Raw genomic sequence first — 17403 nt, forward strand, 5'->3', positions numbered from 1 at the left:
GGAGTGGTTGGAAATGTGTGGATCCACGCAGATTCCAGAACTTTCCACCACAGAAATGTGGGGGAAATTTGTTTTTTTTTACATTTGTTTAGGTTTGCAAGGGATTCTGGGTAACAGAACCTGGTGGGAGGGAGCTACGTCACCTCATACTGGATTTCCCTTGGTGTCTAGTTTTCAAAAATGTATAGGTTTGCTATGTTGTCTGTAGTGACTGAGTCCAGACGTGTAGAGGATCTTTAGATGTTTATTGGTAGTAAGATACAGGTAATCCAGTTCAATCCATTACAAGATAGTCAAGACCAGTACAAATACCCCACCAGGAGCAGCCAGTGTAGTGCTCAGCCCTTCTCAACTGACATCTCTGGCTCCCAACATTCTGTACTACATCAGAAGATGAACATTCCACTGGCAAAGCAAGAGATGCAATGCATAACCACAAAGCCAGGATATAACATATCCCCTTTTCTTCCATATAAAACAATGAAGAAAGAAAAGAGAACAAAAAGATAGAAGAAACACAGAGTAGATCAAAAACATCGCAAACCATAGAGAAGAAAGAACAACCAAAAGGAGAAACGACAACATAAGTGAAGAAAACAGAGAAGAAAGACAAAAGGTGAGAATGTCAAAAAGTGACAATCAGCACGCATACACAGTGACAATACCATCCCTTTTCCCTCACAACAAAAAGAGAAAGTACCAAACGACTACCTCCAGATATACCTACTGGACAGGCAAGTATAAAAAGAGACAAGTCAAAACACAACACAATGACCAAAAGACCAAAAGCAGACACTAAGAAGAATAGGAGAAACAAAAACTCCAAAACATAAAAGACACCACGTTAAGAGAAAAACAGAGAAGAACAAGGAAAGAAAATAGAAAGCAGAATCCACTGATGACACCAGGAAAACTGAGCTGTAAAGGGAAATGATGAGACAATTTAAGATAAATCACACACAATTCCCATTACATTAAAATCTCACAAAAATGTCAAAAAACAACTTGTGTAGCGTAAACAAATGAGACAAGAGATGTCCGTGTATGGACAACAAATGTGGGGATAACACACTGTGCACTAAAGCAACTTAAAGGTTAGCTTATCAGGTAGAAACTTGAGTACATGGGTAGGAACCCGTGACATAGTGTGCACTAAAAAGAAATAAATACCCTGGAGATATTCTTGTGCACAGAACAGATGGGAATGTGACCCATATGAGACACCTCATGAAGAGAGAAACATGTTGTGCACCGTCGAAAATGGGAATGTAAGCCATATGAGACACCTCATGTAGAGGTTAAATGTCGTACACTGCAGTGATGGGACTGTAACCCATACTACTCACCTCGAGTGGAGGTCATTTGTTGTGCACTAAATGGGAATGTAACCCATTTGAAATACCTCATGTAGAGGCAAACATGTAGTGCACCGTACAGATGGGACTGAGACCCATGTGAGACACCCTATGAAGCGTTCCGCCTTGTGCATAAGTAGAAGAACAAAACACTTGCGATACACCTCAAGTGAAGGTAAGGACAATGTGCACTGAAATAAAAGGACTAAACCCTAATGTTAAGGTAAAGAGATTGTGCATGATTGTGCACTGTGTAGTAAGTTAAAAAAAATTGTGCACTATGTGACCGTAGTAAAACACTTGTTAAACACAGCTCACTAGAAATATATTTTTTTTTAAAACAACCCTAAAGGTCAAATCAAAAACTTGACTTGTCACACAATTGATAGGTCACTGAGCAGTGACATGACCAAGAAATGGAGTACATTGTAAACCGTAAAAGAAAAATTACACCTTGAGACATTGGCCATGGACTTTAGTCTTGGCTCAGAATTATCCACCCTAGTACTTAATTGTACTGCACCATCCATGTACTGATCTCACAGTCACTGTTCCTGGGATCGTGGGAGTATTTCTACGCCGATGTAGTAAATGACGTGCTAATAATGGTGATGACCTTTGCTGTTGACAATATCCAAATCCCCTACTGTACGATAAATAAAGCAAATCCCACTTACTTACTGCTTATGCACTGTCCACAAAGCACAGACGCGCTGTATCTCCTCACCAAAAGCCTCACAGCGAACGTCTGGCATGGAACGTCAGAATTAGAAGAAAAATTGCCATCAGAGCAATTGACTCAATGTTTGTATTTCCCTGGTTTGACTGTTTGTGGCAGCCGCTGGGGATACTCCGGAACAAAAATATTCTCAATATTAATTACGTTCAATTGCATTATGAAATAACTTGATGGCCGCTAAACGTTGCAATCTTCACAGCATAACGATCGTGGTGAGATTCACTTTTAAAAAAAAAAAAACTTTATTTGAAGAACAGGATGGTTGGCAAGATACCGAAGGAAATCAGATTATGGTGCATAAAAGGCAGCTTGAATGCCAGCTCACGCCAATTCCAAAATGGCGGTACATTTTTTGACGCTATCCCGGGTGGCTCAAGGCACGCTGGAGCATGCAGGCGTGAGTTGACAGCAGAACAGGACACGGACGGGTGTCATAGAGAACTGAGGAAAGGAAGACGCAACCAAGCCACACTGCCTGCACGCGACACTAGAAGGTGAGGAGCGCGCGCATGTATTTTGAATTTGAAGGATGCACTGCCGTTAGTTGTAGTGGAGATCCACCTCAGAGCTTTAAATACATTTAAAAAAATGGAGACTCACAGAAAAGAGCACAGTCCTTGCCCTCACATATGCGCATATGTTCACCCAAAGTGCCGGTACTCTCGCAAAGAATTGCACGGCCAGATCCTCACAGTGTCAAACAGACTGCCCTTCGACAAACAGTGACAACGCCGTCGCTGAATGAAAAGCAAGGTGTCCCATGAAAGTCCAAACAACACAGAGACGCATAGCCGGGTGATCAGGCCGGCTGCGTCTTGGTGAGAGATGTAACTGAAGAGGCTCTCAGAGAGTGTGTAGAACGAACGCTTCTTGTTCTGGATGCACACTTGAAAATCTTAGATTGATAAAAAAAACTTTACGAGGCAATTGAGACGTTGTAGGAACAGCATGAATAAAAGTCATTTTTCTGTTGAAACGCTGTAGGGAGAGCATTCAGACGTGCATGTAAACATAACACACATTCAGTGTGCAGACAGCTCACTCTTCAGAAGAGAACCATATTAAGGCAGATAAATTACCTTGTTTGTAGATAAACTTGAGCTGCATTTGAGACAGGAACTTGAGATGCTGTGGGAACAGCAAGCAGAGGCAGGAGCTGCTTAAAGACTTGAACTGGCACTTTGCGTTGAGGGCGACCGATGGGAGGTAACTGGTGGGGTCAAGGGTGCCAGTTGAGACAGGTGCCAGCTTGAGATGCTGTTAAGTCTGTTGAAGTAGTTGATTGAAGTTTGAAGAGGTGGAAGTTGCAGGTTCTTTAGGAAATCGTCGCCAAAAATTGTAGTGACTGAGTCCAGACGTGTAGAGGATCTTTAGATGTTTATTGGTAGTAAGATACAGGTAATCCAGTTCAATCCATTACAAGATAGTCAAGACCAGTACAAAGACCCCACCAGGAGCAGCCAGTGTAGTGCTCAGCCCTTCTCAACTGACATCTCTGGCTCCCAACATTCTGTACTACATCAGAAGATGAACATTCCACTGGCAAAGCAAGAGATGCAATGCATAACCACAAAGCCAGGATATAACATAATCCTAGGTGCCGGCAGACCTATGGTTCAAAAACGACAGCTAGGCACTTTCCCAAAAAAGGGTCATTTTTCACTGCGAAATTGAGGTGTGACCATGTTGCGTTTTGCGCCGTTTCCTGTCACGGGCACTAGGCCGAACCACACATGTGAGGTACCACTTTTCTCGTAAGACTTTGGGGAACGCGAGGTGGGTGGAAATTTGTGGATGTGGAGCTCGCATTGAGTCTATTGCCCGCTTTATGTTTGCTTGCCCCGTATACAGACACATAAGAAGCAAGTGGTTAAAACCTGTCTGTATATTGTTGGGCTCAAGAAACTATCTGTCTGTTTTACATGTCCTTAGGACAGATACTTCCTGCCTCACTGTGATCTGTGGGGTGGCTAAATACCTGGGATGTGCATGGGTGCTACGTTCGAAGCTTTTTGACACCAAATAATATGGATTAGGCCTACATGAACTGCTTTGTACTATATTGTTGTGTATCACTTTTTATGATACTCAAATTTTAGGGGTTTATTCACATTTTTCTTTTATTCGTTTTATAAAATGAATTTTATCTTTTTAACTATCAAATTGTAATGAATTGTCACTGTTAGGTCTATGTCAAATTGCTTTCTTGAACTGTTTAAGGATTGATTCTGCTTTTATGATATATTTTTCTATCGAATAAAGCATATTGATTGATTGATTGATTGTATTCTCAATTTCGAAAATGTGCAAATATGTACGGTTTCTAAACTCTATAATTTATTCCCATTTCAGAAATACATAGGTGTCTTTCATACCGATTTTTCCATGTATATATTTTCCCACAATAATTGCTATATACCCGGAACATAATAAAAAACCATTGCCAATTGCTGCTCAGTTTTTGGCTCTGGGTTCGTCGGGTTCTTGGTGAACCTACAAGTCCTATATATCCCCACAACCAGGAAGATCCAGCAGATGTAACGGTATATTGCTTTCAAAGAGCTGTCATAATTAGAAGAAGTTACAGGTGAAAACGTTGACACAAAAGGCTGTTTTTTTCAACCAATTTTCAATTTTTCCTATATTTAACTGTTAGTTTCTATAAAGAAACCTTGATGGATCTACACAAATGACCCCTTGCTGAATTCAGAATTTTGTCTACTTTTCTAAAATGTATAGCTTTCTAGGATCCATTATTAATTTCACACCCATTTCTACCATTCACTGGAAGGAGGTTGAAAGCACGAAAAATACCAAAAATAGGCTATGTCCCAGAAAAATGCCAAAACTGTGTAAAAAGTGTTGGTTTTCTGACAAATATCTGTCATTCCCTAAAAGCTGGGAAAATGGTGATTTCAGCCCCACAAACCCTTTTTTGATAACAATTGCAAGGAAAAACCCAGATGCTTTCATTTGCAGCCCGTTTTTCCCATTTTTCCCCCCAAAAACAAAATTTAGCTATATTTTGGCTACATTGTGGGACCCCTCCAGGGGAATCCTCAAACCCTGGGTACCTTTAGAATCCCAAAGATGTTGGAAGAAAACGACGCAAATTTGGCGTGGATACGTTATGTGGTAAAAAGGTTACAGGGGCCTAAGCACGCACTGCCCCAAATAGAAAAAAATATGCTTAGCACAGGGGGGGGGGGGGGGGGGAGGCCTAGCAGCGAAGGGGTTAAGAGTTAAGAGGATTTTAGTTTATTAATCTAACATGCTTCAGTTATGGATTAACTTTTTTATGTTGTGTTAGACCTGACATCCTTGGCGTGGGTTTTTCCCCTATCTTTTGCCTCTGCTACCTGGATTTTTGATGCTGTGCTGGATTTCGTTTTTGCTGGTTTAGATGCTTTGGACACTCTGCCACTGCTAATCAGTGCCAGAGTGTAAGTGCTCCCTGTGTAAAATATCATATTGATTGGATATACCTGATTGGCATATTTGTATCACCATGAAGTCCCTAGTAAAGTGCACTGTGTGTGCCAGGGCTGGTGATGACAGATGCTACTAGTGGGCCTGCAGCGCTGGTTGCGCCACCCACATGAGTAGCCCTAAAATGGTGTCTCAGGCCTGCCGCCGCAGGCCTGCCTGCAGTCCCCGGGACTGCCATGTCACCCTGGTCAGTGTCCCCACTGACTAGGCCTAACCCTTCCCTTTTTGTGCACATCAGTTATCCCTATGGAAGGCCCAAGGTACCCCCCTGGGCAGGGTGCAGTGTATGTAAGAGGTAGCGCATGTACTAGTGCAGGTACCATGCGCTGGTAGTGAACAGCGGCCATTTTGTGTGTTCACTGCTGCAAGGTTATCTTGCTCCATAGGCTAACATGGGGGAGGCTGGTGCCAATGGCTATCAGCCTATCTTCTCATAGGAACAAGATAAGACATGAGTATTTGATATCCCTGAGCTCAGCATTTAATAACACATCTGTTAGGAGAGGTTGTTTTTAAATCCTGAGTTGGAGGACAGTACTTTTTAGAGAGTAGCTGTTCTCTTGTCTGACCCTTCTGTGTGCCTGGACACGCTTGTGGATTGACTGTCTGGTTTGAGAGTGACAGGGGCTGGGGATCCCCCAGGAGGTTGGCTGAGTCAGCCCTTTGCTGAATGACTGCATTTGCAAGTAGAGTGCAGGGAGGAGATAGCACCTGGGGGTGAATAGGGATGTGCCTGCCTGCCACAATGCTGGCTCCACCTCCTGCTGGGCGGCTGACGACTCTGCCCCTCACTCTGAAAGGAAAGGAGAAGGCAGGAAAACAAAGTGCTCCAGCAACGCCCAGAACTGGATCAGACCGGGCTCAGGACCCACTTGCACAAAGACTTTAAAGACTTTTAGGGGTATAAGTAAAGGACCCCTGACAACAGAAAATTAGATTCTACAATCAAGAGGAACCTCTGCTGAAAGACGGACTGCTGAAGAACTGAAGGAAGATTGCCTTGCTGTGTGCTCTAAGGGCTGACCTGTTCTGCTGTGCAACTGAAGCTGAGGAGGAGAAGGGGTCTTGCTGTGTGCTGACCCTACCTACTTGACCTAACAAGACTTTGCTGTGTGCTGTGTCTTCAACTCTGAATCTCCAAGGGCCTGAGAAGAGCTGGCCTCCTGTTTTGCATCCCAGGGATAGAAAGGTTGCCAAGAACTTAAGACTCTGCTGTGTCCCCCCTGTGCTGCTGTGTGCTGCAGGGACCGTGGACTGCTCTACCAAGCTTCTAAACATCTGCCCCAGGAAGTGCGCTGGCTGCTCTCTGTTTTGCTGGAGAGTGCCGCGCTGGTTTTGGTCTGACACCGGTTGCCGCATTGAGAAGACCGATGTGCTCATCGGCACGTGAATTGCTGTGACCGCAGGATTGAGGGCGTCCCCCATGCTAACTAAGCCGTTGCCTTTTTTGTACTTTTTAATATTGTATACATTAAAATGCGCCTTTGTCCGGCTGGATACTGGCATAAATATAGCACTGATTGAAGCTATAGTCATTGTACTAATACTATTAGATCACACTAGATCACCTTCTCAATCAGGCCTATTCTCATTGGTCTAGTATTGCAGAAAAGATTTGTTCTGCTCTATTTATCCATGGTTTTGTTTTTTTTATCCTAGGAAGTGTCCATTTAGAATTCAATTGCATGCAGTCTATTCTGATTCTGCTATAACTAACTCTTCTCTACTTTGTTGTTCCTACAAAAGATCTCTTCCTTTCTAGGTCTCTTGGAGAAGTTGTGAGAGATTCCTGGCCTCTTCTGTTCTGCCATTTTGCTCAAGCAAGTGAACTATCTTTAACAGCTCAGATTTACATTGATTTCCGCTCTTTGTTTCACTAGATATTATGAAGCCCTCTACAAATATTTTAACTGCATCATTTAGCAAATCTTTCTTATGGAGTAGAAATCGCCCGAAGCTGTCATAAAAAGCTTGTTGACATTTCTCACTGGCATTAGGGAGCTCCCTCTTTAGATTATTATATATCTCTTGCTGGTAGGTCTGTTCGTTATTCAACCCATATGTTTCTGCTAAACCAAGTTTTGCAAAGATACAAAGTGGATCCAATTGAATGGCACGTTTGTAAGCCTGGATCCCTGCTGCTATAGCATTTTCTGATGGCAAAATGTGTGCATGTATATTCTTCATTAGTAGTGTCTGATAGAAATAGCCCAAGTCTCTATGAAGAAGGTTATTTTCATTGATGGAAATGGCTTGCTCTAGAATGTCACGGTATCTTTTAAAGTTTTTTGGTAGAAAGACGTGTGCCACATTCCTCAAGACATCAGGATTGCGACTGTTCTGCACCACATCTTCGGCAAGTTCTTGTGCTTGACCGAAGTCTGAATTCTTAAGCAGCAGAGCCAGGTAGGCCCTACACTCATAATTGATTGGCTTCTGGTGGATGATTTCCTTAAGTTTGGAAATTGCTTCTTCTTTCAGTTCTCTACCTGCACCGTAGTGTGCGGACACTGCATAAAGTGCTATAGCCAGCCCAGCACAGTATTCCACGTTTTCGGGGTTTTCTGACAATGCTGCCTGGAAACAGCTTGCTGCCCGCTCTCCGTATCGAAAACCAATTGCCATTAGGGACCAACCAATGATTCCACTAATCTCAGGAATAGTTGCTGTAGATTGTGAGGGCTGAGAAAGGAGCTGACTGATTGTGTCGAGGTATTGCTCTACCATTTCATAGTCGCACAAATGATAGTAGATCCAGGCATAGTTACCAGAGATGACCAACTTAGACCCGATCAAGTTGGCTTGTTGACCTTCTCCCAAAAGCTCTTCAGCTGTCTTAAGACTTTCAAGGGCCTCCTGGTATCTTCCTTCCCGCTGGTGTATATAGGCCTGCAGTGCGTAAAAGGTGGAATGGTTGTTGTAAGGCGTGTGTTGAAGTCTGTTGTTGAGAGCTTGTTTCATGTGTCTTATATCAATTTTGTCTTGCTCCTCGTCAAGACTCCAAGTAAAGTGACACTGAGTGTTCTCCAGTCTCTCCTTTAAAGACATGATTCTGCAATGAAAAGAGGGTCAGGGAGAACATGTTATACATCTCTCACTTCTTGAGAACAATCAGCTCAACTTGTCAGCTTTGCAGTGCTTCATTTCTTTTCCACAGCCTGTGTGCAACATTATTTTTGCCTTCAAGTATGCGAATGTGATTGTGTGTATGAGAGTGGGTTTTGAGAAGAAGGCTTGGTTCAGTTGCTTGGGGCAGTGGCAGGTGGTGAACTTTGAAACAGATGTGGGGGCGGGGCATATACCTGACACAATTGTATGGCGCTATTGAGGAATATGAGTTAAAGTGAATTGGGAGTTGGGGGAATCTGGGGGCCCTCTGTCTGAGAAAATGTTAAAAGAAAGAAAAATTTGAGACAAATTATGCATTCTACTTCACACCTTCACAAATAAATTGATTAAAAATCAATGCGTATCCAGGCAGTAATAATAGAACATTAATGGAATATTCCAAAACATCAAAGAAACTCAATACTATCTAGGGGTGTTTGGAGGTTTCCCTCTATGAGAGAGCAAAATATTTGGCCCAGCCAGTGCCTTTTAGTACATAACATCCCAAACACAGTGACCATAACACAATTTTTTCACATAATCTGTGTTTGCCAATTCTTCAAATATATGAAGAATGAATGAATGAATTAATGAATGAATGAATGAATAAATAGAATGGAATTTATATTCTGCGCACATAAAAAGCAGCTACTTCTGGAAGGAAGTGTCTTCACGCAGTCTCTTGAAGGATCATGAAACCTCATACATCATTTTATCCTCCCCTGCCTAGCCCTTGAACTTCACCAGTCACATTGGTAAGTACTATTGTTCTCCATTGAGGGTGTTAAAAGTAAGTTATAAGGTGGTAATTCTTTGTGAAACAATTATGGGCTGGAGTCAAGGGGGCTGGGGATGATGAGGGGAATAATAGTTGTGTGGTGGTGACATCTGGCAGTAGGGGGTGACTAGTTCAAGTAAGCCCCAGATTCTCCCACTGCAGGCATATACGCTTCTTTTCTTTATTCAAGGCTTTATCTTTAAGCAGATTGCCGGCAAAGAGCAGGAGTTGGTGCAGGACATTTAATTGGTTTGGGACTTCCCACTATGAGCTTATATGAATAATACTTTACTTGAAAGGGGAAAAATGGAAAAATTAGGTTACACAGAGCATGCAATTACAGGGTTTATACATAATAGTGTCCCAAGGGTTAGACATCTTTTTAAGAGACTCAGGCACTCAAGCAGAGCAAAGAATTAGCATATGTCTACAGCGCTATTTGTACACATGGTGTGACAGAAATTGAAATCCCTAATTTCACTTTTTTGTTAAAGTTTGATTCCTGACAAGCCACATGTATGCCAAATAACTCATTTTTAATGAAGATGGTTCTTGCTCAGTACAAAATGCAGATACACTCGTGCCATTTTTACATTATCACCCCTCTGAACACCTATTAGTATTCTGGTTACTGATTTTGCTCCCTACAGTGACACTGATTAGCTTTCAACATGTTACCTTCTGAAGGCACCTCTCATAAAGGCGAGTAAAGATGTGAGGCCCCTCATGACCTTAAGCAGTCTTGGCCATCTTCCTACAGTCTGGTGTGGCGTAGTGGGTGGAAAATGATGGACTGGAACACAACCCGAGTGACTAACAATGGACATTTGCAAGCATTCCACCATCACCTTTGTGTTTTCTTCAGTGTTAGATACTAAGTGCTATAGCTGTGCCAGGACAGGGGTCCTATGCTCCTCGTGCCACTGGACTCAAACTATAACTTGCTGACGAGGTGCACTAGGTCAAATTTGGTATAATGATGCTTGTGCTGTTGTTTAGAATGAACATGGGAGGGCAGCTTGAATGGGACTGTTCCTATTGAAGCATGATTAATGTTCATTTGCATACCTCCGGTCCCATCCTTGAAAGTTTCTACCCTAATTGGGATCAACTCAAACTTCAGAATAAGGGAATTAGAAGTGACCATGTAGCAGCCTAATCACTTCACACTGGGGTCTGAATGAGAACCCAGGCAAGCCATAAACATTTCCTAAAATTGGTTCACCAGAGATGTTTACTACTCTGACACAATTCCACATTTCCTCCCCCTATGTACCTCCATCTCAGCCATGATGTTTGTGCTGAGGTTGCAATTAGAGTGATTAGTCAGAGAACAATAGCAACTTTCTGTCTCCTAAAATTGGTTCACCAGAGATGTTTACTACTCTGACACAATTCCACATTTCCTCCCCCTATGTACCTCCATCTCAGCCATGATGTTTGTGCTGAGGTTGCAATTAGAGTGATTAGTCAGAGAACAATAGCAACTTTCTGTCTCCTGACAACTCAAACAGCCTCCATGGCATACAGAGAGCAGGAATGGAGCAGACATCACCAGTCTGCCATAAAGGTAAGAGAAGGGCCATAGTAAATAGATAGAAGAAGGTGCTTTTGTTGGATCAGGACACTGAAAAAGGTTTTCATCTATGTGTAGAATGTAGCAGAGTGTGTTTAACCCCGATGCAGACCATAGCAAAAGTTGTTTGGCTCATTTACAGTACAATGCAGCCACAACAGTCCTGTATCCTCCACTGCCCCTGAGATATAAAACCTCCATCTTCCACTGTCACAGAGCCCGTCATGTGACTCTTCCTCCACTGTTCCAAATTCCTGACAGTTTTCCTTTAGGTTGGGTCAGGATAGAAGTGTGGAGGATGTTTGGTGCTACGACAGTTCAATCAATACATAGATTCATTAGCTAAGATGGCTAGAAGATGCTAGGGAAAGGAGGATGGTGAGTCATAAAAGCTGTGATAGGAAGAGGGTAACCTGTGAGATGAAGGGTGAAGTAGGGCACAGCTAATCTGACAGGTTTTGTGGAGTAGGAGTGAGGAAAAATTGAGACAGGACAGGGACTGAATATTGGAAGAATGAGTGAAAGATGCTGAAGAGGGTTGATTCTGATGTTTGGAAAAGAAGAATGGTGAGAGGAAGTCTGGGAGGAGATGTCTGAGAATTAGCATGAAGATGATGTCTTATCCTCATCCTTCATCAAAGTCCTCTCTGGAGAAGCTCTCCTGCCCCTGCTCACAATCGTCAATGCCTTCTGCACGCAAGGCATCTTCCTGGCTTGCCAGACATACCAGACCCTCCTTCTTCTAAGGATATCCATACTATACCCTGAAGACCTCGCCAGTTAATGGCCTAATACTAACCTACCCTCCATCATCATGATCATTGCAAAAGCAGTCTATGTTCAACTCCATGATTATATCAACACCACCCAACCCTCTACACAGCTACCAATTCTGCTCCAGATGATGCTGCAGCATGGAGACAGTTATGTCAGAAACCTTTTATATCTGTCAGAGAAAAAAAAGCTCTACCCACTGAAATTGCTCAGTGTCTCAGCCACTTTTAACACCTTCCTCCAGCCCACCCACTTCCTTGCCCTGAAGTCTCAAAAGTGATTCACTGACAACGTACGTCAGTGGTTTGCCTCCAACTATGAAACCAACACCAGCTTATTCACATGTATATCTCTGGGTCCAAGAGCCTCCCTGTCACTTTCTTAGTCTCCCCAGGATTCATCTCATCCCTCATCTTCTTCAACCTTAGCATGCAGCCCTTTGAACTCCATTCACTGATAAAAGGACTTACATTTTGCAACATGCCAATGTCACATGACTCCATTGAAAAGTCTCATCCCTCCAGACATTCATCACCTCAGGAACTGCTTGTATTTCATCCAGAGCTTAAGGGCCAGCTTTAACTTGAAGTTTAACATCACCAAAATAGAATTTCTATTATTTGTCAAAAACAAAAAAGCAACAACTAATTCAAATCTAGCTCAGAAATGTGGACAATGACTTCACCCTCAAGGAAAAAACGCTAGACAGCCAGGTGCCACCTTTCTATTCAAAAAAGGAATACTGTTCCTCCCAGAAAGTGCCTTCATAACTTCCTTCCTTCTCTAGTATCTTGATGGGGTAAACATTGTACTCCTCAATCTCCCAGAATCCTCACTGGCCCTTTGTGGGGCATCCTGGACTCAGCAGCATGTCTCATCAAGTGTCTCCCTTTCTAATGGACTTCCACTTGTTAACCTTGCCGGCCCACATCATTAGCATCAACAAATCCATCATGACCAGCACCCCGCTTATCTTACTGACAAACTCTTCATCTCTGGTGGTTCATGGCGTGCCTTCTGCCAAGACACCATCAGATTGGAGATGAAAAAGTATGCACAAGAAAATCAGACATTCTTCATTTGTGCACCCAGAATCTGCAAAGAAATTACTGTATACATCAAGACTGCCCGACTCTTCTCGTACTTCAAAAAGAGACGAAGTCACCCCTTTTTAAAAGAGCACTACATCACAATGATGTAACAACCCACTTCTGCTCTAAGAACCTACCAGCCGTTTCAATGACTTGTGGACTGTGTCATTGCCTTCGACTCAGTAAAGCACCATTCGGTTCCCTTTCAGCAAAGTTCTCATTTTCAAATGCACATGCAATCAATCAATCAGGATTTATAAAGCACAGCTAATTATCTGATAGCATATTAAGGCGCTTGCATGTTCCAGAGGCTTATTCCAACAGCCAGGTGTTAGGAGCCATTTGGAATTCTAGAAGTAAGGTGATGGTCCGGAGGTGAGTGGGTAGGCTGTTCCACATCTTTGCTGCTATGTGGGAGAAGGAGAGTCCTCCACTTCTGCTTCAGTAGATGCGAGGTGTATGGGCAAGTGAAAGGGAGGCGCAGTGTAGTATTTGCAATGGTTGGTGGACGTTTAGGTGGTTGTTAATGTAGGCAGGTCCTTGGTTGTGTAGAGCTTTGTATGTCAAGAGCTTGAATTGGCATCTCTTTTGTACAGGGAGCCAGTGGAGTTTCCTGAGGTGGGGTGTGATGTGGGTTCGCCGGGGAAGGCCGAGGATGGATTGGGCTGTGGCGTTCTGTACGGTCTAAAGACTCTGTACCAGGTGTGCCTTGATTTCTATGTAGAGGGCATTGTCGTAGTCAGTTAGTTGGTGATGAGGGCTTGTGTCACGGTGCATCTTGCATGTAGGGGTAGCCACTTGAAGATGTCATGTAGCATGCACAGAGTAAGGTAGCAGGCAGAGCAGATGGCGTTGATCTGTGATTTCATGGTGAGCTTGTTGTCAATGATGATTCCAAGGTTTCTGGTGTGGTTGTAGAGAGTGGGTGTGGGGCCAAGGTCTGATGGCCACCAAGAGTCGTTCCATGTGTTGCTGCTGTTACATTTACATACCTACATACATAAATACATGCAGAAAAGGATAGAGCAATCGTCCAGAAAGTCAGGAAAGACGATCAATAGGGCAGTAGAAAATGATGGGGAATTTATAGGCTTTTTGGAGAGAGTACAGTTTTAGAATAGGGATGGGGAGGGCAGATGGGTGGCACAGGTGAAATAGGTAGAGCTTGATGTTTAACCAGAAGAAGGCTTGGGCAGAGGTGTAATGAGGTGCTCAAGCAATGGAAGATGGAGGTGAGATTGGGATATTGAGAAAGTAAGGATCACTGGGAAAGTGGCAGGGCAAGAGGAGGGCTGAAAAGAGTGGGAAACCGAAAAGGCTTAAACCACTTCAATGTTTTAGAGAATGTACTGTACAAAAGTCAATGAAACAACATAAAGCGTTGAAGAGGGCAATGTTTTTATGGAGCTGGGTAGAGCAGCACAGGTTAGAGAAATAGCTAAAGAAAATATCTTCACAGTGTGTCTGGCATGGTAGTCAGGTTTCACCCACCTATTTAGATATCTTCTAGTCTCTGGGAGCTAACTCCCCGAAATACTTCCAGAGTTCAAACACTTGATGGGTCAGAATAGAGTATCATTGGTGGATTGAAATATTTCACAAAATACATTTTTTTATACCAAGAGAAATTAGTGGGAGCTAAGCTTATACGGAAAGCTTCTACCCCAATCATCTCCAAGTTGGAACACTAAAGTTCCATGGCATATTCAAACAATTGCTTGCACTCCAAATCTAGTAGTTGTGGTAAAGTGGTACATTAGTAGGTGTAGGTAGGGAACTACCACTAGTAATAAGGCCAAAATCGCAACATAAGGTCCATTCAAGGTCTCAATAAATTATTCCCTTGCTCAACCTTGGGTAGCTGGCAATGAGCAGGCAACCTTAACTTAGGAGACAGGTGTGGAATTCATTTAAAAACACCAATATATTAAATAAGTAAGACACAACACAGACATAGAAAATAACAAAATCCAATGTATGGTATCGGAGATATGATTTTTTAAAGAGTAAATGTTTTCTAGTGCCTTAAAACAAAAAGCACCAACTTGGGACATCTGGTCGCGCTTGACCGGGACAAGGTCAAAGTTTGAGGCCGACCGAAATGGAGCGGGAGGACTCTATCTAGCTTTTACCTTCACACTTGGTTGTTTTTCTGAAGCTTTTTCTCTCACCATCAAGCAAGGCACCTCTTCAGGCCGGGATCTGAGTAGACAATGGTGGCTTGGTTCAGCGTGAGGCCGAGGTGAAATCCTGAAACTCTCGTCGACAACAGGAGCTCCTGAGCATTCAGCTGGACGAACATGAAATCTAGGCTGGGTCGCAAATTGACTTCAGTGGCTTCACTCTTGCAGACAGGTCGGTCAACCTATAGAGCTTTTTATAAAAAGGTTCCTTTTTGGGTTCAAAGTGTCCAAAACACCAATCTAAGGGTCTAGAAACTCTAAGATGGTCCTTGAGATGTTGGGACTGTTTCCCACAATGCTACTGGCCATATCCTCAAAAGTCCACTGTAGGCTGCCCCGCTGGGTTCTTTCTGGTGGAGATGATGCAGGTGGAGCTCTTTTTAACCTGTTGCTTTCAGGGAAGTCCACTTCACTTTTAGAAGCAAAGCAAAGTCCTTAGGGCTGTAGTTCCACAGTGTGCAGCAGGTGCAGTCATCCAGAGTGCAATCCTTTGGGGTGGAGGCCTAGATTCCAACAGGGCAGTCCTTCTTTTTCTTGTTTCAAGCAGGGATCTAAGTTGCTGGGCAGGTCTCACATTTTAATCCAGTGTTCTTGGGTGACTAGCATGGGGTCATCCCTGACCAATGGTGTGCAGGGTGCCACCCTCAGGTGACCACTTCCGCCACAAAAAATAACAGATGAAGGACGGAATGCTGACCCAATCAAGCATTCACCCCAGTCACGGATCTATTCCTTTTGCTTTTGTCGCACTAAGTGGGAAAGGTATGTGCAGACAGGGACCCCGATGCTCACTGCACCACTGGATTCAAGCTAGCCTGGTTCATGAGGGGTGATGCCCCAACACTGGTCCCAAGATTCTTGTTTCTGGTCCAGGGAGGGCCTGGCTTGGCAGTTAGGACTGGACTGTTCCCATGAGGAACAGGGTCAAGACTGATTTGCATTTGGCTGGGTCTAAACTGGGGTGGCCTGGTAAGCAAACGAACGATAGATTAAACCCAGATTTTTGTGACTGTGGGTGAATGACTGCATTGTTCAGCATTCCGTCCATCAATTGTTCCTTTTGCATTTGTCGCCCTAAGAGTTATGGGTTTGCTTAGATGTGGGTCCCGTGCTCACTGCGCCACTGGGTTCAAGCTAATCTGGCTGATGAGAGGTGGCGCTCCGAAACCGGTCCCAGGATGCTTGTTACTGGTCCAGGGAGGAACTGGCTTGGCAGTTCCGGCTGGTCTGTTCCCATCAGGAATGTGCCCAAGACTGATTTGCATATGGCTGGGTCCAAACTGGGGTGGCGTGGTTAGCAAAAGAACGATTGATTAAACCTAGATCTTTGTGATTGGGGGTGAATGTTTGCATTGTTCAGCATTCCGTCCACCAATTGTTCCTTTTACTGTTATCTGAATTAGCACGAAAATATGAAATAGATCTTACCAAAAATTTACATTTGCATCGAAGCTATAGGGTCCACTTGTACAATCTAGCCATAGAAAACATGAGGGTTTAAGGAACGTGTTTGCACATTTTGGAACTAGTTAAATGCATTTGCAAATGGAGTAAAACTGAAAATTAGAGATCAAATGGACAAAGAAGCATGAAAAGAAAAAGAGAAGTAACCATTGCGGGAAAGTAAGATGAAGGAGATGAGGGAGAAGTGACAGCTTAGCAGCTTAGCAGGAGGAACGTATGTACGTGTTTTTAGTAGTCCAGGTGATTTGGTAGCATTCACAAATAATTTTCTAAAAATTGGGAGACAAGCCAGTGCAGTGGAATACACAAGTAAAATTATTCATAAAAATTTCAAAGGTGTTGTGGACGGATCTGAATATGTTTTTTGATATTGTGATGCCTGTTGATTTATGGGCTGAGTGCAAAACTGTGGCACAATGGGAAAAAGAGGAACCAGCGAGGGAGACAAGGACAAATACACCATCTCCTGTGGTGATTGAGAAGTATGAAGCAGTGATTCCCGAAAGATATGCTCTGGTTTAAGATTAAAAGAACTACCCATGAGCCAAAGGAGACTGCTCATGAGTATTATGAAAAATTGTTGCAAGTGTTTCAGCAGCACAGTGGATGTGAATATCCTGAAGAGAGGGATATAAGAATTTGTGTATCCCAATTTGTTTTAGAACTGAAACCAGAGATATGCTCAGCTATAACTTAAAGTGTGATCTGCTGGCAGAACAAATTGGTTGATGAGATCCTGTGTTATGCAAAATATTGCAGTGATGAATTAGACATGAAACAGAAGAGAATCAAAGAGAAATTTATGTTAGCACAGACGAAGCTGGCTCAGAAAGGTTTCCAGAATTC

At 43.2% G+C, this 17403-nt stretch overlaps 1 protein-coding gene across 1 annotated transcript in view; it reads right to left on the minus strand.

The window, feature by feature from the left end:
• Positions 1–228: 228 nt before the first annotated feature.
• The window catches only part of LOC146854126 (interferon-induced protein with tetratricopeptide repeats 5-like), a 52988-nt gene continuing 35813 nt past the window's right edge, over positions 229–17403 (minus strand). Inside the window, exon 2 of the mRNA XM_085651898.1 lies at positions 229–8635. Within this exon, the coding sequence (XP_085508024.1) occupies positions 7342–8631 (1290 nt within the window). The 5' untranslated portion in view covers positions 8632–8635 and the 3' untranslated portion in view covers positions 229–7341. The remainder of the gene's footprint in view (positions 8636–17403) is intronic.

The sequence above is a fragment of the Triturus cristatus genome, chromosome 4_1 (assembly GCF_964204655.1).
Source record: "Triturus cristatus chromosome 4_1, aTriCri1.1, whole genome shotgun sequence".
Taxonomy (NCBI): domain Eukaryota; kingdom Metazoa; phylum Chordata; class Amphibia; order Caudata; family Salamandridae; genus Triturus; species Triturus cristatus.